Genomic DNA, 27434 nt, shown 5'->3' with positions numbered 1-27434 from the left:
CCATATGTATGAGGTGGCATACAGTATTTGTTTTTCTCTTTCTGGCTTACTTCGCTCTGTATGACAGACTCTAGGTCCATCCATCTCACTACAAATAACTCAATTTCATTCCTTTTTATGGCTGAGTAATACTCCATTGAATATATGTGCCACATCTTCTTTCTCCATTCATCTGTTGATGGGTTGCTTCCATGTCTTGGCTATTGTAAATAGTGCTGCAGTGAACATTGTGGTACATGTTTCTTTTTGGATTATGGTTTTCTCTGGGTATATGCCCAGGAGTGGGATTGCTGGATCATATGGTAGTTCCTTTTTTAGTTTTTTAAGGAACCTCCATATTGTTTTCTGTAGTGGCTGTACCAATTTACACTCCCACCAACAGTGCAGGAGGGTTCCCTTTTCTCCACACCCTCTCCAGCATTTATTGTTTCTAGATATTTTGATGATGGCCATTCTGACTGGTGTGAGGTGATACCTCATTGTGGCTTTGACTTGCATGTCTCTGATGATTAGTGATGTTGAGCATCTTTTCATGTGTTTGGTAGCCACCTGCATGTCTTCTTTGGAGAAATGTCTCTTTAGGTCTTCTGCCCATTTGTGGATTGGGTTATTTGCTTTTTTGGTATTAAGCTGCATGAGCTGCTTGTATATTTTGGAGATTAATCCTTTGCCAGTTGCTTCGTTGGCAGCTATTTTCTCCCCTTCTGAGGGTTGTCTTCTTGTCTTGTTTATGGTTTCTTTTGCTGTGCAAAAGCTTTTAAGCTTCACTAGGTCCCATTTGTTTTTTATTTTATTTCCATTATTCTAGGAGGTGGGTCAAAAAGGATCTTGCTTTGTTGTATGTCATAGAGTGTTCTGCCTATGTTTTCCTCTAAGAGTTTTATAGTGTCTAATGCCATAAGTTTCTTAAAAGAAATACCTTTGATTTATTCTTAAGATGGAACTTAAAGATGTTGAAAGAAAAATTGCACAACAAGCAGCTAAACTCCAAGGACTAGATTTGGATAGAACTGTTCAACAAGTAAACCAGGAAAAACAAGAAAAACAACATAAATTAGATACAGGTAATAGAGTCTGTTTCCTCATAAAGACTTCCACATTCCCAGCATATGCTTTTTTACCATAAATTTTATAACTATTATGCGAACAAAGAACAGTCTTTCTTCCGGTCCACGGTATATTCAGTTTCTTTTCCCAAAAGCGTCATTTCTCCTCTGTTTCCTTTCTTTGCAGAACAGATTTTGAATGGTAACAGATGAGCCATATTCTTTCTCAATCATACCTGCCCTATGAACCTCACCTGTGGGTGTTCAGGAGGGGACAGCAAGCAGGTTTGGGAGCTGGACAAGTTCTTGTGGCATTTTTGTTGCAGTGGGTGGGACCCACAGAAACTCAGCCTCTGCGAATGCCACAGACCTATAAAACTGGAATGATGCTGCTTATAGTATTTTCTGTATGCTTACATTAATCACTGTATCAATATGTGTTCATGCAGCTTCCAGTAAGATTGAATTGAATCGTAAGCTTATACAGGACCAGCAGGAACAGATTCAACATCTAAAAAGTACAACAAATGAACTTAAATCAGAAAAACTTCAGATATCCACTAATTTACAACGTCGTCAGCAACTAGAAGAGCAAACTGTGGAATTATCCACTGAAGTTCAGTCCTTATATAGAGAAATAAAGGTAAAAACATTCATACATACTAGTTTTTTAAATTAATTCAGATATATGAAATGCTGTTTATTGGGGCAATGGCCAGAACTATGGTTATTGTAAGGATCAAATGAAAATGTTATATAGAACTTCTACTAATAGGTAAAAATTTCTGGGAGAAGATTTATTGACCATAATAAGGAAGAACTGGTGCCTGGTTAAGTAGTGAACTTCCTGTTACTGGATGTGATCTGGTGGTGGCTGGCTAACTCCATATACGGATTCCTACTTGTATGGGAGGTTTGTCTTATCTACAGATCCTATATTGATGGCAGACACTGCCTCTCAGACATAGCACATTTTCTGTTTGATTGCAGATGTAGTCTCGGGATACTTCCCACTACAATGAGCAGGCACTGAATTGACACGTGGAATGGAACCCATTTGGCATCCCTCATTTAGAGTAATCAAATCTAAGATTTAATTAAATTTTTGAACAGTTTTAGAGACAGCAGTCTTGTCTGGGTGTACATAACTATGCACATTCAGTAAGCACTAAGTATGTTACTGAATCTGTTACTAATTACTATAAATGTTTCTTAAGTAGTTTTGGATTACAAAATAACAGAGGCATAGAGTATGGTATAAAATAGTAGTGCTGCCTTGCATTTGTATTTTTTACTGCTTATAAAGCACTTTGACATTAAACCATTCAGTATCTCATTTTGTATTCAGTGTATCATTTTGATAAATGTAGCTAAATACTCTTCTTATAGAAAAAGAAATTGAGACTTATAAATATCCCATGACTTGCCCAAGTTTATTGCAGTTAGTAGGAGGCAGGGTTAATTTTCTGGTAGGCCTTCTGATGTGTGACATTTGACTTCCCACCACACCAAGCCACTTCCCAATATGATAAAATATACCTACATTGAAGTAATACTAAATAATTGTTTTTACCTTTATGGATTCATTAGGTGTTTCAGGATCTTAAAGTGTTTGAGGATCATGGTTTTGAACAGTGGTTATCATATAATTATGCTGTGGCGATGTTACAAGGCCAGACGATGTGGACTTCTGATTAGTAAAAAAGTTTGTTATTTGAAAACCCCTTTCCTTCCAAAATAAGTGTAGACACACCAACATCGATGTACTTGTTTGCTTTCATTATCATAAAATAATCTGCTTAGCGTCAGGAAACTAAGTTTAAGATCAAAAGTTCCTTTATGATCATATTTCCATCTGTAAAAGAAAGACCTGGACTGAAAGAGCTTTCCTATTCTTCAGTCACGCAGAGCTGATATGGGCTCCTACAAACTCATGAAAAATTTATACCTGAAGCCACATGCTCATATAATTGGGAGCACATGGTGCAGATTAAGAATCAAGACACTGGCTGACGCAGTATAGCATAGTGGTTAAAAGAAAGACTCTGGAGCTGGATGAGATTTGAATCCTGGCTCCTTGATTTACTGGCTTTTGGGACCCTGGAACAAATCATCTCTGTGCTTCTCTGAAATATAGCATGAAAATAATGGCACCAAAATAATAATAATAATAATAATAATGGTACCTTCCTCATGAAATTGTTGGAAGGAGTGAATGAATTGACTTTTAAAGTCTGGTGCATGGAAAATGATTTTATTATGACTGTAAAGTCTGACACCTGAAATAAGATAATGGAATGTTATGTAAGACCTTATATTTTTTATATCCTTAGGATGCTAAAGAGCAGGTAAGCCCTTTGGAAATAACATTGGAAAAGTTCCAGCAGGAGAAAGAAGAATTGATCAACAAAAAAAATACGAGCAACAAAATAGCACAGGATAAAGTAAGATTTCATTTATATATTTACTTATCAAAAATATATATTAAAATTATTATTATATTCAGAGCACCATGTTGGACACTAGTATTTCACATGAAATTAAAAAATGATAAAATAGTATTTTCAGGTTTGTGATATAATCTAACATTGAAAATTTTTTAGAATAAGGATTAAATGTAAATTATTTTGCTTCTTGATCTAAAATAGAAGTTGAGAATTGAGACCTTTTAATCTAATCCCATAGGTGATAAAGGGAGATCATAAAATTTGGTTTGAGATAAAATATTGCTGGTGATAGAAACTGGAACCCAGGGTTTCTAGCTTCCAAGCCAGTGTTTCACTGTACTCTCCTATTAAGTTTTTAGTACCTTAATATAAAATATTCCTTGGAAATAAATCTTCTTGAATGTCTTAGTCCCAACTAGTGTATATTTAGTAAATATTTTTCCACAGATAAATGATATCAAAGAGAAGCTTAAAAATATTCATGGTTATGTGAAAGACATTGAGAATTATATTCAAGATGGAAAAGATGACTATAAGAAGGTAATTTAAAACTGTTTAATTGAACATAATTTAAAATGATTTATTTGTTTATATTTTTACTTCTCATGCTTAAGAACTTTTCATTTTTGTAGCAAAAAGAAACTGAACTTAATAAAGTAATAGCTCAACTAAGTGAATGTGAGACACACAAAGAAAAGATTAATAAGGAAATGGGAATCATGAGACAAGATATTGATACACAGAAGGTAGGTCCTTTTTCTGCTAATGATTTATGGTGGCGCCTATACCAGTAACATTCTTATCTTTCTTTCTTATTTTTTTTACTTTTATTTTCAGTACTTGCATTGAGTAGAAATGCAAACAGTAGAGTAAAGCAATTCTTCTTTATGTGTATATGTTTATTTTTATATAAAAAGTATATTTCTCTTTTATGTTACTGAGAGACAAAGCAAATTCTCCTTTGGCAGTATAAAAAGAGACATATTTTCATTCGTAAAATGAAATAATAAAAAAATGCATTTTGGTATAACTCAAGCTATTGTGATTCTTTTCATCATAACATTTTTACCTGATTGTATTCTTTTTTTAAATTTTTTATTGAAGTATAGTTGAATTACAGTGTTGTGTCAGTTCCTACTGTACAGCAAAGTGACTTAGTTATTCATACATGCTTTTTCACATTCTTTTCCATTATGGCTTATCACAGGATATTGAATATCATTCCCTGTGCTATACGTAGGACCTTGTTGTTTCTCCATTCTATATGTACCAGTTTGCGTATATATACCAGTTCACATAATCCCAAACTCCCAGTCCAGTCCTCTCCCACCCTCCTCCTCCTTGACAACCACTAGTCTATTCACTCTGTCCCTAATTCTGTTTCATAGATAGGTTCATTTGTGTCATATTTTAGATTCCACATAGAAGTGATATCCTATGGTATTTGTCTTTCTCTTTTTGACTTACTTCACTTGGTATGATAATCTCTAGTTGCATCCATGTTGCTGCAAATGGCATTATTTTGTTCATTTTCATGGCTGAGTATTAATCTATTGTATGTATGTACCACATCTTCTCTATCTATTCATCTATTGATGGACATTTAGGTTGTTTCCATATCTTGGCTATTGTGAATAGTGCTGATATGAATGTAGAGGTGCATGTGTCTTTTTGAATTATAGTTTTGTCTGGATATATGCCCTGGAGTGGGATTGCTAGATCATGTGGTAATTCTATTTGTAGTTTTCTGAGGAACCTCCATACTGTTCTCCACAGTGGCTGCACCAAATTACATTCCCCCTAACAGGAACAGGGTTGGTTCCCTGAGAAAAGCAATTCTAATAACATTGTCTTTTCTTCTTTCCTTTTTAAATTTTTATTTTCAGTAAAAGACTTGGTAAAAGTTTAAACATAAAAGCATAAAGTTAAAAGTCTCCTTCCCCTTCTGCCAGTTCTCAGTCTCACTTCTAGATATCATTCTTAAAAGTTGTTTGTAAGTAAAATGTGTATATACTGTCATATTCCAGTTGATTCCTTTAGCATTTACTTTCTCTATTAAGGAAATTAATAACTTCCACAGTAAAATTAAAATCACATTGAGAAAATAATTTTCAACATGCCTTATATAAGCATGATAGTTAATGTCTTTAAAAACTACACCATTTCTCTGTTCTTGCTGTTTTGAACAAAATTTGCTATTCGAATGCTTTAACGACTTGTAAATAATGGTTAAAATCTCTTTGAAGATTAGCCATATCCGTTTTCTGCAGAATCTCTGGCCATAGTGCCAGGAATGTCAAATATATGAATATTGGTCAAAGGTAAATAGAATCTCTGCCATCTAATAAATGTTGTATAAATGTATGATGCATACATGTAACACAATACTTAGTTATCACCAGCTTATATGTGGGTTTTCTATTTAAGATCACAATCTATAAATCAGTAATGCCCATACAGATATACAGAGATAATTAAGATATACCAGTCTTTTCAAGTTGATGGTCTAAGTTTAGTGGATCTGACTGTGTTAGTTTACGTTTATAACCTACCTTGCTTTAGAAATTGTTTACTAAGTTATATACATAGAGCAATGCTAAATAACAAGTTAATGAGAAAATGAGACAAGAAGGACAAGAAGAAGGCAATGAAACCAGGAGAGTATGAAGTATATAAAATGTGGACCATGAAATCTGGTATCCTTGCTAAAGATTTCAGTAGTCACATAAAGAGAGAAAGTCATAATTAATTAAGATTTACATTGTCTCAAAGTTAAAAACAAAACTGTTCCCTGGACTGAGACCAGAGAAAAAAATGTCTCCATAGGCATTCATTGAAAGGAAGACACTGTATAGATAAATAAAAACCGGGTCTTCAACAAACTGCATGGGTTGTTTTTGTTTTTGTTTTTGTTTTTCTACAGTGTGTTTCAGCACCTTTATCATCCCTTGATGAGTGTAAAAGGTGGTGTGATTGGAGCCTAAAATAAATATTAGGGTGTTTGGAGAGCAAAAGTTAGCTGTAAGCAGCCATCAAGATCACCTGGGTTTTTCCCACTGCAGAGTATATAACCAAGAAAACTTAAAACATATGTTCATATAAAAACTTGTACAGGAATGTTTATAGTAGCATTATTCATAATAGTGAAAATATGGAAAACAGCCCAAATGTTTATCAACCGATGAATGGATGAACAAAATTTGGTATATTCATATGTATTTGTCAGGGATCTCCAGAGAAACAGAACTAATAAGAGATCAATAAATATAGATACAGGGAAAGATATAGATAAAGAAATTTATTATAAGGAATTAACTCAAGTGATTCTGGAGGCTGAGACGTCCCAAGATCTGTGGTTGGCAGGCCGGAGACCCAGGAGAGCCGATGGTGTAGTTCCAGTCTGGGTCTGAATCCTGAGAACTGAGAGAGCTAGTAGGCTCTAGATCCAAGAAGAGCTGAGGTTTCAGTTTAAATATGAAGGCAGGAAAATAACCACTGTCCCACCTCATGCAGTCAGGCAGGCAGGATGAGTTACCCCTTATTCACCCTTTTTTGTTCTGTTTAGGTCTTTAGCTGGCTGTTTGAGGCCCACGCACATTAGGAAAGGCATTCTACTTTACTTACTCAGTCTGCCACTGTAAATGTTAATGTTATCCAGAAACGCTGTCAAAGACACTTAGGATAATGTTTGACCAAATGTCTAGGCAACCTGTGGTATCAAGTTGACACATAAATTAACCATCATGGACTATTACTCAGTCATTAAAAGAAATGAAATATTGATAGATGCTGTAACATAGATAAACCTTGAAAACATTATGCTAAATGAAAGAAGTCAGTCACAAAAGACCATATTGTATGATTCCATTTATATGAAATGTACAGAATAGGCAAATCCATAGAGACAGAAAGCAGGTAAGTGTTGCTAGGGGTTGGGGGAAAGGAGAGAAAAGGGAATAGAGAGTGACTGCTAATGAGTATGAAGTTTATTTTTGGGGTGATAAAATGTACTGGAATTAGAACCTTGTGGACATACTGAAACCACTGAATTGTACACTTTAGGTGAATTTTATGGTATATGAATTACATCTAGAACTTAAAAAAAAAAATCACCTGGGTTATTGAAAATACACATCTTTGTCTCCAATAAATCAGAACCTCTGGGGCATGGGCAGGCGCATGTATATTTTGTTGAAGTTCCTCAAGGTTTCTGATATATCCCCTTAACTATCAATCACTGAGTCAGAGCATTGCATGGCTTTCAGGAAATCCCCTGTAAATGGCATTTTTCCCAACTAGACTTTTGGTGAATTGTGGAGTGCGGTTTATTCGTTATTAATTACTCTATCACACGTACCTAGAATGCAGCTAATCTTTATGTTTCCTTTAGGTGGCCAGCTGCATGCATTAGCTGCTCTCTGAGCTGAGTGATTGGGGTTACTATCTAAGAGTTGAGGAGCCTAACAGTAGCTTATTTACATACTTAAGCCCTATCAAATTTACTCCACAGAATTTAAAAATTTGGAAGTTTAATAATCTTCCTCCCTCATTTTTCAGATGAAGGGAACTGGAGGTGATCTGACTTGCCCAAGATCACAAAAGTAGTGAGTAACAGAGGTAGAACTCGACCCTACATTGTCAGATTGCTAGCATAATAGAAAAACAGTTTTGGTGTACTATAACTGCATCTGGTTTTCTCTGATACTATGTTTTCTTTCTCTGATACTTTATATTTTGAAGACTGTGACTGGAATTTTTACTGCTTAAAGTACAAGGACAGATTTGACCCTATTTCACTAGCAATTATTGAGCCAGGCACTGTGCTTAGTACTTTTTATATATGCTAAGTATTTTAATCTTCAAAATAGCTCTATTGATGGGTAATATTATTATCACTATGTTACAAGTAAACTGAGGCTCACAGAATTTAAACTAATTTGCCCAAAGTCATCTTATTTGAAAGTTGTAATGCTGAGATTTGAGCCTAAGTATACCTGACATCAAAGCCTATGCTCTTTAACTACTGTGCTGTACTGTCTTTCAGAAAGAAAGAGCAATTAGAAGCTGACCTAAAAGAAAGAAATCCCTAGCTTTCTGGTGAGCATGGCAGCTAACAGACCAGGAACATTGTTTCATGCAAAAAATCAGTCTCACCTAAAAATGTGATAGCCCTTTAAAGAGTCCTTTCAGGTATTCATGAAAGCAGATTCAATTGTTATATAATATTAGATGAAAGCAAGCAGTGCCACATTCTTTTGTTCCTAATAAAGTATAAGCATAGTCACCCATGGAAGAAACTTGGAGAGTCATAGCAGTTGTGGTGGTACATTAGGTTGCCTTGGCAACAAAAGGACATTTACAACCATATCATTTTAGTCATCTCTAACTGCTTATAATGATACCTTTAATAGATACGTATATATTTATAAGTTCCAGGAAAACCGAAAGGAGCCTTCATGACAGTTGTAAAAAAAAAAAAAACAAAAACCAAAAACTTAAAATATTGATTCATAGAAGGGCAGGGTTGGATGTGAACGTTAATCATATGAGAGAAGTCCTTGGCTTCCCTTCTTCTTTCCCACCTCCCAAATCCTTTTTCCCTGGTGACTCCTGTGTCATTACTGTTGACAATAAAATGTTACCAAAGATCTGCACCTCCCTTCTACTTCCCAGATCACCGAGTTTATCTTCGCTACAAGGGTTGCTGTAGAAGGGTCTTTGAGAAGACCTGACTCCAAACTTAGGGTTAATTTTTTATATTCAGGCTTTTATGGGCCAAACCACGGTTTTCTGCAGGAAGATTTTTTTCCCTAAGTTCCAAAGAGTCAACTTATAAATTGTTTCCTGTTTGTCTCTTGACAACACAGTCCATTATAATCACCAGGAAGACTACTGAAATAATTGTGTTGGTGCTGCCACTGCTACCAAATGACTTAGTGGTTCCTTTTTAGGGACAAAACTACTCTACAAGAACAGCTAAATTTAAAATTTTTCAGTTCAATTTAATGGCCAGAAAAGTGTCATAGTATATAGACTTACTATTTTTGTGGAACTTCTTATTGCCTTGTATGATGATCTGTCAGCTTGAAGGTAAAGATCTTCTCTGACATACCTAACTGTATATAATGGTCTTGGCACATGTTAGTAGACAAATACAACTAGGGAAAAAAAGTGGGGGAGCTTTTTATAGTAGTGTTGCTCTCTTGCCTTTTAGATCGATAGGCTCCATTGTGAGATTCTTACACAAGATGATCCAATGGGGAATAGGTATAAAATATTAAAAATCTAGTTATATCATTTTATCCTCTCATTTAAATGTCTATTTTGTGTGTACATGGGCCATCCAGATTCCTCCAGGCCTGGAGATTCCTTTACACTGGCTTCTTCTCCCTCTGCTGAGTTACACATGATTCTAAGGCAGAATTAGCACTACTTGTCACCAGTTGCCTGCTATGAATCACATGTTGGTAACTTGATTATTTTTGTTAACGAATTTAATGTTTACATTTAGATACAAGAAAGATGGCTACAGGATAACCTTACTTTAAGAAAAAGAAACGAAGAACTAAAAGAAGTTGAAGAAGAAAGAAAACAACATTTGAAGGAAATGGGTCAAATGCAGGTTTTACAAATGAAAAAGTATGTTTTTAAAAATAGTCTTTAGTTTAAATAAAGGTCTTTATTATTGAAATGTGAAAAATATTCAATACATGTTTTTTAAAAACAATTTAAACCTGTAGCCAAAGTGTCCTTTCAGACTTAAAGGAAGGTGGGCACTTTTTATACAAATATGTTTTATGGCTTTATAAAGTGAAGAAGTAGTAATGTAGAATTTGTAGTCATGCTATGACAATGCAGTGATGGCCAGTATTAAAAATACCAAGTTCCCAGACTTTTGCAAGCCTGTTTCACAAGATAATGACAAAGAATATATGGCCTCTGGACCCTGCCTGGGTCAGAGCTTAATGCAATTCTATAATTGCTAGTGGAGTTATTGCCAAAGCAATTTGTTATTGGTGACCCATTCTGCATGGTCCAAAGTGTAATTATGTGCCAACCAGAGCATTTCTTTTTTTTTTTTTTTTTTTGTGGTTAATCGAATCCTTTCATCTGGTTTTATTGGTATTTACTGTAGTTGCTATTTTCCTGCTACGGCAGAAAAGATTTTCTTCTTGCTTTCTCTGCCTTAGAGTTGCCCTAGGAATTCTGTATGAACCTGGTTGATGCTAAGGCACTAGACTAGTATAAAAGTTGTACTAGCTAAATAGATTTTTTGGAACCACCTCAGCTGGTTGGATATACTCATTCATTTAGCCATTCCTTGTAGAGTTTTCATTTTTCTTCTTGACTTCACAAAGAAACCTGAATCAAAGAATGTTTAAGTTTTTCTAAAGGATATAATAAATTGAAATTTAGTTATTAAAACCTAACAAATAGTTACTCCTGTATTATTGTAAGTTCTCTTGGTTTAGATATTTTAAATCTCTTTCTTATATCAAGGAAATCAGACTTAATAACTACAAGAGCACTTCATCTTTCAGTGTGTTTGTTTTTTATGCATTAGGACACTGAGACACAGAAAAAAAGATCATAGGAGATTAGAATGAAAGCCAGGAATGTGACCCAGATATCCTAGCTTCTAAGCCTCAGCTCTTTAACACTGTAATGTTGGTGTTCTTGGTGCCAAGTTGGGGGGAAAAAAGTAAAGTTTATGGAAGAAGCTTTTAAATGAAATACTTTATTCCTTGTTACTAAAGACCAAAACCAGGTATTTTTATAATTCCTTCTGTAATCAGTACATAACAGTGCTTTTTACATTCATTCGACTACTGAGCACAACTGCTCTTTTTTCAAACCTTTCTTCAACCAGGACACAACAGAAATGTCAACAAAACAGATAATCAGGCCAGTTCTGTAAGGATGGTTATAAACTTGAGAGAAGTGCCTGGCAAATAAGAGGATGCTTAATAAGTAATTTTAATTGAATGAAGATTTTTAAAGCATAACATCTGTATTATCTACCAAGTTATCAGAAAAGTTTATGTATTTTACTTTTTTGGTCAGTATTGATGCTTTTGTGTGTTTTTGTTTTTTTTTTTTAATTTTTACTATAGTTGCTTTACAGTGTTGTGTTAGTTTCCACTGTACAGCAAAGTGAATCAGCTATGCATATATATATCTCCCCGCTTTTTATTGATGCTTTTTATACTTATGCAAGAGAAATTTTGTTTTAGTAATATTACTGCATAAATTGTTTGAGATAAAATTTTATTTTGACATACTGTGAATGAACTGATGATACCTGTTAACTCAGTAACTTCTCAGAGTTGGTAATTGTGCATTCTTGGTTCACAATGAGAAGTTTGTGAATTTGTAATATTAATCACCAAGAGTACTTTTCTTAGGTTAGTTATTAAAAGTCAGGAACTTTTTCAGTGTTCATATGTTATGAGCGCACACAAAAATCAGCTGTTTAGAAACCTGGGTGCTTCAGAGATTTGGAAAGAAGAAAGTTTTCTTTAGTACTAAAGCCTTAAAGACAAAAGCAAGGAGAGACGGTTATCATGTGCTGATTGCTAAGGAGAATGATAAATGATGCTTATCTATCTGAAGAAATCTGGCTTTTCCACTTCAGGCTGCTAAAATCTAAAAATGGTTTTCATTTGTCATTTTTCCTCCTAGTGAACATCAGAAGTTGGAAGAAAAAATAGAAAATATAAAAAGAAATCACAGTTTGGCAATAGGGCGTCAGAAAGGTTACGAGGAAGAAATTATTCATTTTAAGAAAGAACTTCGAGAACCTCAATTTCGAGATGCCGAGGAAAAGTATAGGGAAATGATGATTGTTATGAGAACCACAGAGCTTGTGAACAAGGATCTAGACATTTATTATAAGACCCTTGACCAGTAAGTATTGGACTGGGGATTTGGTTCCCATTGCAATCAGTATCAACTAGCATGATTTAGTCTTACTTTCCCCCTTTTTAATTTTCTAAATGTATTTCATACCTACCACAGAATGGACAAATATATGTATGTGTATGTGTACACACACACGCACATGCTTACTTAAATTATGAAGTTAAGTTATAAAGCATAATAATATTAAGGAGCATTCATGATCCCACCCCCCCATACCCAATCCAAGAACTGCCATTATCACTAACTGTCATCCACTTAGATGCTCCTCCTTATCTCAGCCATTTGTCATCCCCACTCCCTGTAACCAGTGACACAGATTTTTGCTATTTCTGCTTTTTAAAAAATAATTTTATCATATATATCATTTTTTGAGCTTTTAAAAAAAATGATACATTCTGTGTACTCTTCTAGAATTTGTTTTTTTGCTTGTTTTACTTTGTTTTGCTTTTATTTACTTAAGCTGCTTATAGCTGTGGTGTATGCATTTTCACTGATGTACAGAATTCTGCTGTGGAAATATACCATAATGTATCCATTTTCTGGTAGGGTTGTTTCCAGGTCTTTACTAATATAACTCTTGCTTCTAGAAACATTCTTGTCCTGTCTTCTGAAACAAAGGTGTAAAGAGATTCTCTAGAGTACATGTGGGAGTAAAATTGCTGGGTTGCAGGATATGCTCAGTTTTACAAAATAATGTTAAATTGTTTTCCAAAGTAGTTTTACTCATTTATACCACTAGTGGAATATAAGGGTTTTCTTTCATGTATCCTGTGACATTGATTTTGTCGATTTTTAATTTTTGCAAATCTAACGGGTTTTAAATGGTAAATCATTGTGGTCTTCATTTGCAGTCCTCTGATTTCTAATGACTCTGAATATATCTTTTTTTATGTTTGATCTGTTTCCTCTTCGAAGTGTTTGTATTTTGTACCCATTTCTAATGTATTATTGGTAGTCTTACTGATTTGCATGTGTTCTTTTAGCTCTTCTAAATTTTAATTTTTTCAGTTATATGTTATAGGTATCTTCTGAAGTTTTTTATGTTTATCTTTTCACTTTCTTATATTGTCTTTTAATAAACAGATTTAATTCTAAGATAGTTCTATTTAGCAATCTTTTATGGTTAGCTCTTGGGTGTGTCTTGTTTAAGAAGTCCTTCCCCATTCCTGTATTTTCTTCTAAAAGCTTTTAAGTTTTGCTTTTCACATTTGAATACATGTAAGTATTTAATTCTAAATTGAATTTTATGTATAGTATGAGGTAGCAATCCAATTTCATTTTTTCCCTTATGGATACCAGGTGTCCTGGCTCTATTTATTGAGTATCCTTTCTAATCTGCAGTGTCACTTCTGTCATGTCAGAATTCCATGTGTGCATAGATCGGTTCTAGGTTTTATATTCTATTTCAATGGTCACTTTGTCTATTTCTGTGCCATTACCGAGACTTATTACTACAACTTTACAGTATATTCAGCATGTAGCAAAATTTTGTTTGTTTTGTTTTTTTTTTTTTTGGTCCCCCGATTTTTCTGCTCTCTGGTTTGAGTTTTATTTTTTAAGCTCTTTATTGGAATATAATTGCTTTACACTGTTGTACCAGTTTTTGCTGTACACCAAAGTGAATCAGCTGTATTTACACATATATTCCCATATCCCCTCCCTCCCACCCACCCTCCCTATCCCAGCCCTCTAAGTCATCACCCATCATCGAGTTGATCTCCCTATGTTATGCAGTAACTTCCCTCTAGCTGTCTATTTTACATTTGTGTATATATGTCAGTGCTACTCTCTAACTTTGTCCCAGCTTCCCCTTCCCCTCACCCCATGTCCTCAAGTCTGCTCTCTACATCTGCATCTTTCTTCTTGCCCTGTCACTGAGTTCATCAGTATAATTTTTTTAGATTCCATATGTATGAGGTAGCATACAGTATTTGTTTTTCTCTTTCTGGCTTACTTCGCTCTGTATGACAGACTCTAGGTCCATCCACCTCACTACAAATAACTCAATTTCATTCCTTTTTATGGCTGAGTAATATTCCATTGTATATATGTGCCACATCTTCTTTCTCCATTCATCTGTTGATGGGTTGCTTCCATGTCTTGGCTATTGTAAATAGTGCTGCAGTGAACATTGTGGTACATGTTTCTTTTTGGATTATGGTTTTCTCTGGGTATATGCCCAGGAGTGGGATTGCTGGATCATATGGTAGTTCCTTTTTTAGTTTTTTAAGGAACCTCCATATTGTTTTCTGTAGTGGCTGTACCAATTTACACTCCCACCAACAGTGCAGGAGGGTTCCCTTTTCTCCACACCCTCTCCAGCATTTATTGTTTCTAGATATTTTGATGATGGCCATTCTGACTGGTGTGAGGTGATACCTCATTGTGGCTTTGACTTGCATGTCTCTGATGATTAGTGATGTTGAGCATCTTTTCATGTGTTTGGTAGCCACCTGCATGTCTTCTTTGGAGAAATGTCTCTTTAGGTCTTCTGCCCATTTGTGGATTGGGTTATTTGCTTTTTTGGTATTAAGCTGCATGAGCTGCTTGTATATTTTGGAGATTAATCCTTTGCCAGTTGCTTCGTTGGCAGCTATTTTCTCCCCTTCTGAGGGTTGTCTTCTTGTCTTGTTTATGGTTTCTTTTGCTGTGCAAAAGCTTTTAAGCTTCATTAGGTCCCATTTGTTTTTTATTTTATTTCCATTATTCTAGGAGGTGGGTCAAAAAGGATCTTGCTTTGATGTATGTCATAGAGTGTTCTGCCTATATTTTCCTCTAAGAGTTTTATAGTGTCTGGCCTTACATTTAGGTCTTTAATCCATTTTGAGTTTATTGTTGTGTGTGGTGTTAAGAAGTGTTCTAATTTCATTCTTTTACATGTTGCTGTCCAATTTTCCCAGCACCACTTATTGAAGAGGCTGTCTTTTTTCCATTGTATATTCTTGCCTCCTTTGTCAAACATAAGGTGCCCATATGATAGGGATTGCCTTGAATCTGTACATTGCTTTAGGTAGTATAATTTTCGCAATGTTGATTCTTCCAATTCAAGAAGATGGCATGTCCTTCCATCTGTTTGTATTGTCTTTGATTTCTTTCATCAGTGTCTTATAGTTTTCTGCATATAGGTCTTTTGCCTCCTTAGGCAGGTTTATTCCTAGGTATTTTATTCTTTTTGCAATGATACATGGGGGAGTTTCCTTAATTTCTCTTTCTGCTTTTTCGTTGTTAGTGTATAGGAATGCAAGAGATTTCTGTGCATTAATTTTGTATCCTGCTACTTTACTAAATTCACCGATTAGTGCTAGCAGTTTTCTTGTAGAATCTTTAGGGTTTTCTACGTATAATATCATGTCATCTGCAAAGAGTGACAATTTTACTTCTTCTTTTCCAATTTGGATTCCTTTTATTTCATTTTCTTCTCTGATTGCTGTGGCCAAAAACTTACAAAACTGTGTTGAATTATAATGGTGAGAGTGGGCACCCTTGTCTTGTTCCTGTTCTTAGAGGAAATGCTTTCAGATTTTCACCATTTAGATTGATGTTGGCTGTTGGTTTGTCATATATGGTTTTTATTATGTTGAGGTAATTTCTTTCTGTGCCCAGTTTCTGGAGAGTTTTTATCGTAAATGGATGTTGAATTTTCTCAAAAGCTTTTTCTGCATCTGTTGAGATGATCATATGTTATTAATCCTTCAGTTGGTTAATATGATGTATCACATTGATTTGTGTATATTGAAGAATCCTTGCATTCCAGGGATAAACCCCACTTGATCATGGTGTATGATCTTTTTAATGTGCTGTTTGATTCTGTTAGCTAGTATTTTGTTGAGGATTTTTGCATATTCATCAGTGATATTGGCCTGTAATTTTCTTTTTTTGTGACATCTTTGCCTGGTTTTGGTATCAGGGTGATGGTGGCCTCGTAGAATGAGTTTGGGAGTGTTCCTCCTTCTGCTATATTTTGGAAGAGTTTGAGAAGGATAGGTGTTAGCTCTTCTCTAAATGTTTGATAGAATTCACCTGAAGTCATCTGGCCCTGGGCTTTTGTTTGTGGGAGATTTTTAATCACAGCCTCAATTTCCATGCTTGTGATTGCTCTGTTCATATTTTCTATTTCTTCCTGGTTCAGTCTTGGAAGATTGTACTTTTCTAAGAATGTATCCATTTCTTCCAGGTTATCCAATTTATTGGCATATAGTTGCTTGTAGTAGTCTCTCATGATCTTTTGTATTTCTGCAGTGTCTGTTGTTACTTCTCCTTTTTCATTTCTAATTCTGTTGATTTGCATCTTCTCCCTTTTTTTCCTGATGGGTCTGGCTAATGGTTTATCAATTTTGTTTATCTTCTCAAAGAACCAGCTTTTAGTTTTATTGATCCTTGCTATTGTTTCCTTCATTTCTTTTTTGTTTATTTCTGCTCTGATCTTTATGATTTCTTTCCTTCTGCTCACTGTGGGGTTTTTTTGTTCTTCTTTCTCTGATTGTTTTGGGTGTAAGATTAGGTTGTTTATTCAATATTTTTCTTGTTCCTTGAGGTAGGATTGTATTGCTATAAACATCCCTCTTAGAACTGCTTTTGTTGCATCCCATAGGTTCTGGGTTGTTGTGTTTTCATTGTCATTTGTTTCTAGATATTTTTTGATTTCCTCTTTGATTTCTTGGTTGTTTAATAATGTATTGTTTAGCCTCCATGTGTTTGTATTTTTTACAGTTTTTTTCATGTAATTGTTATCTAGTCTCATGGCATTGTGGCCGGAGAAGATGCTTGATATGATTTCAGTTTTCTTGAATTTACTGAGGCTTGATTTTTTTTTTAATGATTAATTAATTAATTTTTTTTTTAATTTTATTGAGGCTTGATTTTTGACCCAAGATGTGATTTATCCTGGAGAATGTTCCATGTGCACTTGAGAAGAAAGTGTATTCTGTAGTTCTTGGATGGAATGTCCTATAAATATCAGTTAAGTCGTGATGGTCTAATGTGTCATTTAAAGCTTGTGTGTCCTTATTTATTTTCTGTTTGGATGATCTGTCCATTGTTGTAAATGGGGTGTTAAAGTCTCCTACTATTATTGTGTTACTGTCGATGTCTCCTTTTATGGCTGTTAGCATTTGCCTTATGTATTGAGGTGCGTCCTATGTTGGGTGGATAGATAGTTACAATTGTTATATCTTCTTGGATTAATCCCTTGATCATTATGTATTGTCCTTCCTTGTGTTTTGTAATAGTGTTTACTTTAAAGTCTAATTTGTCTGATATGAGTATTGCTACTCTTTCTTTTGACTTCCATTTGCATGGAATATCTTTTTCCATCCCCTTACTTTCAGTCTGTATGTGTCCCTAGGTCTGAAGTGGGTTTCTTGTAGACAGCATATATAAGGGTCTTGTTTTTGTATCCATTCAGTCCATCTGTATCTTTTGGTTGGAGCATTTAATCCATTTACATAAGGTAATTATTGACATGTATGTTCCTATTACCGTTTTCTTAATTATTTTGGGTTTGTTTTTGTAAGTCTTTTCCTTCTCTTGTGTTTCCTGCCTAGAGAAATTCCTTTAGCAATTGTTGTAAGGCTGGTTTGGTGGTGCTGAATTCTCGTAAGTTTCGCTTGTCTGTAAAGTTTTTGATTTCTCCGTTGAATCTGAATGAGATTCTTGCTGGGTAGAGTATTCTTGGCTGTAGGTTTTTCTCTTTGAAAACTTTAAGTATATCCTGCCACTCCCTTCTGGCCTGCAGTTTCTGCAGAAAGGTCAGCTATTATCCTTATGGGTTTTCCCTTATGTGTTATTTGTTCCTTTTCTTTTGCTGCTTTTAATATTTTTCCTTTGTGTTTTTGTTCATTTGATTAATATGTGCCTCTGTTTTTTTTTCCTTGGATTTATTCTGTATGGGACTCTCTGCACTTCTTGGACTTGATTATTTCCTTTCTCATGTTGGGGAAGTTTTCCACTATAACCTCTTCAAATATTTTCTCAGTCCCTTTCTTTTTTTCTTCTTCTTCCAGGAAGCCTATAATCTGAATGTTGGTGTGCTTAATGTCCCTGACGTCTCTGAGACTGTCTTCCATTCTTTTTAATCTTTTTTCTTTTTCCTCCTCCATGGCAGTTATTCCCACCATTTTATCTTCCAACCACCTTACTTGTTCTTCTGCCTCAGTTATTCACCATCTAGAGTATTTTTAATTTCAGTTATTGTGTTGTTCATTACTGCTTGTTTGCTCTTTGGTTATTCTAGGTCCTTATTCAACGTATTGTATTTTCTGTATTTTGTTTTTGAAATTTTGGATTATCTGTACTATCATTACTCTGAATTCTTTTGCAGGCAATTTTCCTATTTCTTCTTCATTTATTTGGTCTTGTGGGTTTTTATCTTGCTCCTTTGCCTATAAGGTGTTTCTTTGTTTTCTCATTTTGTCTAATTTATAGTATTTGCTGTCTCCTTTCCCTGTGCTTCCTCATAGCAGTTCTTCTTGTTTCTGCTATCTTCCTGCTGTGGTGGGGTTGGTCCAGTGTCTTGAGTAGGCTACCTGGTGGAAGGGTCTCGTGCCTGCTTTCTGGTGTGTGGATCTGAGTCTTTTCTCTCTAACGAGTAGGGCCGTGTCAGGTGGTGTGTTTTAGGGTATCTGTGAGCTTAATATGGCTTTAACTAGTCTCTGTGCTGATGGGTGGGTTTGTGTTCCTGTCTTGTTTGTAGTTTGGTGTGAAGTATCCAGCACTGGCAGTTGCTGGCAGTCAGGCAAAGCCAGGTCTTAGGCTCTGAGAGAGGCCTCCATGAGAATTCTCTGCAGTTAATCTTCCCTGTGGCTGAGGACTCTAGTGGTCTAGCATCCTGGACTCGGTACTCCCTCCCCAGAGCCTCCAACTTGACTTCTGGTCAAGGAATCCAGACTCCAGAGGTCGCTGCTTCTTTCTTGTTTTGCCCCAAAGGCAGTGTTCCACAGAGAAAAACAGTAGCCTTGAAAATAGTCACAGTTCTGATGGCTTTTTTTCCTTTGTGCTCAGTCGGGTTTCACGTGCTCACAGGAGGCCACGTACAGAGGCCTCGCACCCAGCTCTCCAGACTGGAGTTCCTGCTGTCCATCTTTGTCTTTTAACTAGTGGATTTAATCTGTTCATTTCATTGTGATTGATTACTTAGTTATATTTATTCCCATTTTTTCCTACTTTCCTGACTTTTATGGGATTGATTTATTTTTCTTTATTCCTCCTTTTTCCCTTTTTTGGGTTGTAAATTATGTATTATACTTTAGTTATTTGGGTGTTTACCTTTAATTTTTTAACATGCATATATCACCTGAAATTCAAATGTATTGATTGCCAAAGGGACCCCAGAACAACATTATCAGCATCACCTTGGAACCTGTTAGAAATGAAAATTCTCCGTCTCTACTCCAGACCTGTTAGGTCATAAATGTTAGGGACAAGGTCCAGCAGGCTATGTTTTTTGTTTTTCTGGATATGTTGGGTCCTCGTTGCTGTGTGCAGGCTTTCTCTAGTTGTGGCAAGCAGGGGCTGCTCTTTGTTGCAGTGTGTGGGCTTCTCAGTGCAGTGACTTCTCTTGTTGCAGATCACGGGCTCTAGGTGCACAGGATTCAGTAGTTGCAGCTCATGGGCTCAGTAGTTGTGGCACACAGGCTTAGTTCCTCCGCATCATGTGGGATCTTCCTGGACCAGGACTCGAACCCATGTCCCCTGCATTGGCAGGCAGATTCTTAACCACTGTGCCACCAGGGAATTTCTAGGCTCTATTTTAAGATGCCTTCCAGGTGATTATAATGAATATCAAAGTTTAAGAACCATGGCTCTAATATGACTTGCTTTATCTTCCTCCTAAATATTAATTAATTTCTCCTATCTGCTGTGTAATTTCTGTTGTCTGGTATTTTCATTTTACCTTGTTCTTCTTTCATCTCAAATTAGTAATCATTAATGTTGTGGTTTCATAGTCAGTGCTTATTTGGATAAACCCACATGTTTACCAGTTTCTTATAAATCCCACTCCTTTCTTCTTTAGGTTCAGTGTCTCTCTCTTTTTTTAAGAACATCCTTTAATAGCTTTTTTCAGTGAAGATTGTTAGTAGTAAATTCTCTTTTGTCTTTGAAAAGTCTTTGCTCTCACTCTTGATAGTTTAGCTGAGCATAGAGTCCTAGATTGAAAGTTTTTTTTTTCTTCTTTTGGTGCTTTGAAAATATCCCATTTTTTTCCTGACCTGCATGGTTGCTGTTGAGAAATCATTATAATTATTCCTTTGGAGGTAATCTGCCTGTTTTCTCTGGTTCTTATAAGATTTTTCACTTGTCTCCAGTATTTTGCATTTTTTTTAGAGTGTGTCTAGATGTAGGTTTAGTTTTAGTTCTAGTCAAGAATTATGCCTGTTGATCTGAGGGTGATACCTTTAATTTTGGAAAATTCTCACACATTATCTCTTCAAATATTATCCTTTCCCCATTTCTTACTATCCCCACCTCCTCTTCATTTCTTATTAGATGTAAAAAAACCTTCTCATTCTCTTTCCTCTGTATTGCTTAACCCCTCTTTCATATACTGGTAATGCACTGGATAACTTCCTCATAAATATCTTCCAGTGCACAAATTCTTTAGCTGCTGCTTACACTGCCTATTGAGCTGTCCTTTTAAAATTTACTTTTCATTTCAGTATTTCAGAGCATTTTCAGTTGTATAAGTTCTATTTTATTCATTTTCAGAAATTTTTATTCTTTTTTTATAATGTATTTCTTCCTTAGTGTTTTCTTTCTTGTATGTCTTTACTCATTTAAAATATACATATTTTATATTCTCTTTTGCATTGTCATTGTTTTATTTCACATTTTTTAGGAGTCTGTTTCTATATTTTAAGTGCTGATTCTAGCCCTAGTGAAGTATTTCTTGGGTTTCATGTAGTGTTTAATTATAAGCTCATCTTTAGTAGTGCCTTTGTTTGTTTTTTCCCCTGTGAAGCACCCTTGTGACCTTTTTGTGTGGATGTCCTTCCACACACTCTTTGTTTTGTATCTGCTGGGTACTGCAGGGATAACACTGGCCTAAGCCTAGTTTTTATGCTAATTTTTCAATTTGGGAGTTCCTGAACTGCACTGGTGGTATAAGAAAGGACCTTAAACCCATGTAAGGCATTTGCCCAGGACTTTGAACTCTCAAATTATTAATTTTCCACTCTTTCATTGAAGGTTGCTGTTCAAGAGTCTCAGCCTCTATGTTGGGAGTCACTTCTCTCTGCCTCGCTTGGGTCATATGCCTCATCTTCTGTCCTGGGTGATGATACCTAAATGCTGGGTTATGAAAATAATAACTAAATTCAGCTGCAGTATCATATCACACACTGACCTTTCTGGTTTTTAGTTCCATCTTTGTTTCCACCATGTAGGGATTTGCCTTTCTTGTAAACTCAGCTATAATGTAAAATAATTTGTTATAAATCTGCCTAGCATTTCTAGGTATTTGTAGCAGGAGAATTATCATTTACCTTAGATTTTGTTTGTTGTTGTTTTCTAAAAAGGAAAGTATTCTCCTCAGTGCTAAGAGGCTCTTTTCTTTTAAGGCCTCCTTTGGAAACAGCATGGTGAACAGAACAGCCTCAGCAGTGGCATTCAGAACACAATGCTCAGGAGGACAGGAAGACTGCACTTTTCAGTATAAGGATTCTTTGAGTTAGTGATGATAGCAAAGGTGGCCCCAGAATCACCTAGCCATAACTCCGGCATGTAGAAGTTTTGGAAAGTACATAGTCTTGAAAGATAAGTGAAAATTGGAACTGAGCCAGTTATGTTAAGTCATTTTTCAAAATTAAATACTAATAAGATTTTTGTTGGATTAAGTTCAACTCCTACAGTGACTTTTGGAGGGGCACATCTTTTGTCCTCTTTCACTGTGAGTGAATAGGTTAACATTACAATGCTTCTTGGGTCCAGAAAGGCTCATGGATATGAATGTTTATACCAAGTAGGAATTTCTGTTTTTTAACCTTTTCGAATATTGAAATCTCCCCTAGATTTTCAGATCCAGCAGTTTAAATTGTTGAAATTTAATGTTTTGAAATAAGAGCATAAACAAGACATTATTAAAGAATCCTCGCCTGGGGACTTCCTGGCAGTCTGGTGGTTAAGACTCTATGCTTCCACTGCAGGGGGTGCAGGTTCCATCCCTGGTCAGGGAACTAAGATCCCATATACTGTGGCACAGCCAGAAATAAAAAATCAAAAATCCTTGCCTGGTAGACTATACATGCATAACATTTGTCTAAAAAAAAAAATTCCGTAATTCTTTTTAGTCTTTCCAGCTATAGGCATATGTGCCTTTAGAAGGCTTTTAACTTTTTGAGTTCTTTAACAATCGATGCTGTGTATGCAGTAAACTTAGCAAACATTTGTTGAGCACTAAAGTATAGGAAAACCCAGATTTTTATCAGTAAAAATATGTACAGAATAGGATAACTTAAGTAGTTTTGATGAAAAAATTAAACTGAGTCTTAAACAGCAAGAAACGTTTGTGTAAAAATTGATAAATTTTACCTTCTTCGGGCCTAAAAAATCCATAATCCGTGGTTAAAAGTATTGTCTCTAGAGACTACCTGAATCTGAATCTGACTGTTGACATTTAGAAAATTATTTAAATACCCTGAGCTTCAGTTTCCTTAAGTCCATTATAGCATTCAGTATAGTGTCAGAATTAAAAGGGAAATGCACAGACCATTTAGTTAGCTTTCTTTGTCATGTGACGTTCTTTAATGTATATTTTGAAATTCTCTACTTCTTAAGAGCACTTGGTCAAGGAACTTGACCAAGAAAATATAGGTTTCTGTTGTTTCTATTTAAACATGCTTTAAGACTAAATTTCTCAAGGGTGGGGGCCCTGCAAAGGAGATACTAAGATTAATTCAGTAGTTAATATGCGCTAGCCATAATCTAATTGAATTGTTGCATCTACCTGTAAAGGACAAGTATTCATCAGGGAGATAGAGTAGACTGCCCAAGATTACCCAGCTAAAGGGTAGAGAAATATTAGATCTCAGAACTAATGCCTTTCTATTCCCACTCTGCTGTGCTGCTACCATGGTCTGCCCACCCCCTTTTAACCTTTAAAAAATTAATATCAATATTTATATAGAAATTTTTCCTATTAATTAACTCATACTTCCTGGTTTAGAGCCACAATAGTCAACTTATTTTTATATATTTTATACTTCCTCAGCAAAGTGTGTACTTACGTAATATGTATTGTTATATGTATTAGGATTTTGTTCAGTTAAGATTTGAGTGCTTAGATGTTTGATACTGTTCTAGATACTGTATGCTAAGTATACAGGGATGAAGAAACAGAAAATTAAGAAATAAATCCATAAATAGTAAAAATTAACTATGATGATGGGAATAATTGAGGGGCTACTTTAGGCTTTTTCTAAGGCAAGATCTTTTCTGAGAATGTGACATTTAAGCTGGAACCTGATTGATGAGAGGAAGCAAAATATGCAAAAAGCTGAGTTGCAAGTATTCTAGATGGAGAGTAGCTGACGCAGAGGCCCTAAGACCATTACAAACATGAGGTATTCAAGGAATAGGAAGAAGGCAGGTGAGGCCAGAATATAATGAGCAGGGGAATAAGATAAGAGGGAGATGGTTCCCAGAGTATGCCATGCCTTGCAGCCTTGGTTGACAGTTTGATTTTATTCTAAGTGTGATAGGAAGTCACTGGAGAGTTTGAAGCAGGGAGGTAATGTAATCTGATTCATAGTTTGAAGAAATCACACTTGTTGCTGTGTGCAGAATGGATATAGGGGCACCCAGGAGAGAGTGATTGGACTGGACTAGGATGGTAGCAGTGGAAATGGAGAGAAGTAGATGGAGTCGATTTTTGTTTTAGAGATAGAGTTGACAAGCCTTGCTTCTGAATTGAGTGTAGGGGAGGAAAAGCAAAAGAAAGAAAGATTGATCCCACATGTTTTTTCCTTGAGCAATAGAATGTTGGGGAAGCAAATTCCCATTCCCTGAAATGGGCAGGATTGGGGAGGGGAAAATCTAGAGTTCTCTTTTGGACACTTTGAGGTGCCTGTAGACTTCTAAGCAGAGATGTCGAGCAGGCAGTTGGATGTATAATGTAGAGTCTGTTTTTCAGGGGAAATGTATAAATTTAGGAATTATCAGCATATATGTTGTATTTAAAGCTGTGGAATGAGACTACTTATGGAATAACTGTGGAAAGAGATGGGAGGGGTCCCAAAACTCATGATGTTTACAAATGCAGTCAAGAAGTAGCTGAAGCCTACTTTATCTCCTACTGATGGAGCAGGAGAAAAATTTTAAAGGCATGGTAGCTTGAAAACCAAGTAAAGAAAGTATTTCAGGAATCTAGTGCTATTGAGAGGGCCAATGAGATAAGGCCTAAGAAGTAACCCTTGAATTTGATAAAATGAAGGGTGTTCATCACTCTGGGGAGCCGTCTCAGTGGTCTGGTTGGAACTGAAGCCTTAGAGCTGGATGAGGAGAAAATGGTAAGAAATGGAGACAGTGAGTATAGATAATTCTTTAAAAAATTCTGCTGTGAAGAAGAGCAGAAAAATGAAGTGTTAACTGTAGGGGACTGAGGGGCCAAGTTAGGTATGTAGGTTGGTTTTGTCTTAAGTTTTATGTGCACATATTCTGCTACAAGGTAGCTCTTCCTCTTAGTACACTGACCTGCAGACCTGGGGTTTTATGTGTTAACTGAATAGAAAACTATACCCCAGAGCCCTCCAGCTATCCCTACAGACCCTGAGAGCTTTTGATAACAGGAACAAGAGGAATTCCCTCAATAAGGCACCTGTTTATTCAAAAATCTCTGTTCTGTCCTCTCTGGAAGACTCTGGGAAGACAGAAATACCATATCCTGTCCCTCCTGCAAAGTCGTAACAGTTCAGTAGGGGAGGCCATGGTATGTGCTCCATAGTCTGTCTATATTTGACCTGGGCCATGAATAATGAAGGAAGGGCATTTTGGTAAAGTGCCTCAATCACAGAGGCATCACACTGAGCAGAGTGAGGGCATGTGACAGAGCTTGATGGGGCCAGCCAGGAGCTTGTGGGGGTGGGGAGGTGCTTTCCAGCAATTCAGGCTTGACTAAGGAACAGAGTGAGGCTGTTTACTGAGTTCTGTCATCTGGTAATCAGATGGATTCTTCTAAATGAGAAGAAGTGGTACAGATTTCCCCAAAATTGAGTGTTCGTGAGCTTATGCTTGCAAATCTTCTTAAGGTTTATACTGTGAGCCTTAAATTTGCCTTCTCACCTAGAAGAAAGTAAGGTCCAAAATTTCCCTCATTGTTTCACCTCTTAGAAGAAGCATACAGTCATTGTAATTGTTGCATTCATCTGTCTATTTAAGGTAACACAGGAAATTAACAGTGCATTTTCAAGAAAAGCTGATTACCATCTGTTATTAGTAATCATCTAAACCCATCATTGATTGTAAGCGTTGTCAGTGGTCAGAGACACTTACACTAGATAAGAAGGGGGAAAACATCCATTATTAAGAATTTTTTATCCCTTATCCACCCCCTTAAAAGAAGACATCAATTAAAAGTAAGTGATTCTGAAATATATCAAAGCGCACTGTTCTACCCTATCCCCAAAATGTTCCACTGTCATTTTCCGCCAAATGTGGAATGTTGCCTGTTAAGTCATATTTCTTCTGAGACTCAGTGGAAACGTAAGTTTTGCATCCAAGGCAGCCAGCTCTCTTTGAGTCTCTTCAGAGCCTGGCTTCTTACACTCAAGGAGAGCTTGGGAATGAGGGCTTTATCCAGGACTGACCTCATGGCCACCATTCTCATGCTTATCTTGGATACAGTACAGCTGCACATCAGTAGCACATCAAACAAGCAGATTACAAAACCAAATGACAGCTGGTGGCATTTCACACTCACTTGCAGGTTTTTTTAACCAAATATTTATCAGCCACTATATTAATTGTGGTTGACCCATTGCCTGAATTTTAAAAGCTGATATTTGGGAATCTGGCTAAAGGAGATTACAGCAATTCAATAGTTTTAAAGGTTTCAGGAAATTAGTTTAATAGTCTTAAAGATTTTTTTCTAGAAAAAGAGGACATTTTTCTTTTAAATATGCAACTTAAGTTTGGCAAATTAGGGATTTTTAAATTGTGCTAAGTAATAAAAAAAATCACTATTAGCTTGGAACACGGTACTCAATAGAACGTGATACTCATCATATCATTTCCTTCATACTAGAGAGTTTCCGCTGACCTAAATGTAGGAAGACAGGACGTTCTCACGGTGGTAACTACAGCAGGGAAGAGTGTTCAGTCAAAATTGATCTTAGCCAGTTTTCTGGCAACCTGTATATCTCATGGTTTGGTACAATTTTATATACAAAGAAAAGGATAATACTGTTGGAAAATGTCTTTTGTAAGTATAATCTTTTCTACTGCTTTTTTCCAGCTTGGTTAATCTTAATGAACTTACTTGTTTTTATCCTGCTTCTGAACGAATTTTTTTTATTAGGAAGGCATATGTGTATTTGACCCTTTTAATTATTATTTTATTCACTGAAATAGCTTGAGACTTAGGGAAATCCAGTTCAAGATTTACCATTGTACATGCACTTCTGATTTTGAGCATCAGTTCAACTTTTGCAAAATGGTAACTAAACTTCCTCAATAGTTTGAGTCCTGGAGATGGCTTAAATATGAAAGATGTAAGAGCTGGAAAGGTCTTTTCTTGGCAGGTGAGATTGTGGTCTGCCTGCTTTCTAATGACTCCATTTCAGGCATTCAGCTCTGTGCTAATGACTGAGTCCTGAGATGATTTTTGAAATGGCCTCAGAGCAGGGCAGCAGCAAAAACCCTGTGTGGGGGATGCCTAACATGCTTCATTTGTGACATCAAGCCAGAACTCATGTGTACTTGGAAAGTAGATAGCTCTGAGGCTTGCAGAAGCTTTTCATTACAGGTCCAAGTTTGGAGGCAGTTAAACAGCTTAGAACAAAAAGGAAAATCATCTGGAAATTGCTGCCGT

The 27434-nt window shown here is 35.9% G+C and overlaps 1 protein-coding gene across 3 annotated transcripts in view; it reads left to right on the top strand.

Moving 5' to 3' along the window:
* Positions 1–27434, top strand: part of RAD50 (RAD50 double strand break repair protein) — a 119837-nt gene that overhangs the window by 76563 nt on the left and 15840 nt on the right. For all 3 annotated transcript variants that reach the window (XM_057735411.1, XM_057735401.1, XM_057735422.1), the window contains 7 exons: positions 938–1064; positions 1496–1689; positions 3380–3490; positions 3941–4033; positions 4126–4239; positions 10005–10132; positions 12176–12400. In XM_057735411.1, coding sequence (XP_057591394.1) covers positions 938–1064; positions 1496–1689; positions 3380–3490; positions 3941–4033; positions 4126–4239; positions 10005–10132; positions 12176–12400 — 992 coding nt within the window. The remainder of the gene's footprint in view (positions 1–937; positions 1065–1495; positions 1690–3379; positions 3491–3940; positions 4034–4125; positions 4240–10004; positions 10133–12175; positions 12401–27434) is intronic.

Source organism: Hippopotamus amphibius, chromosome 1 (genome assembly GCF_030028045.1).
Source record: "Hippopotamus amphibius kiboko isolate mHipAmp2 chromosome 1, mHipAmp2.hap2, whole genome shotgun sequence".
Classification (NCBI taxonomy): Eukaryota; Metazoa; Chordata; class Mammalia; order Artiodactyla; family Hippopotamidae; genus Hippopotamus; species Hippopotamus amphibius.
Note: the sequence above shows the minus strand (reverse complement) of the source record. Positions and strands in the feature narration are given on the sequence as shown.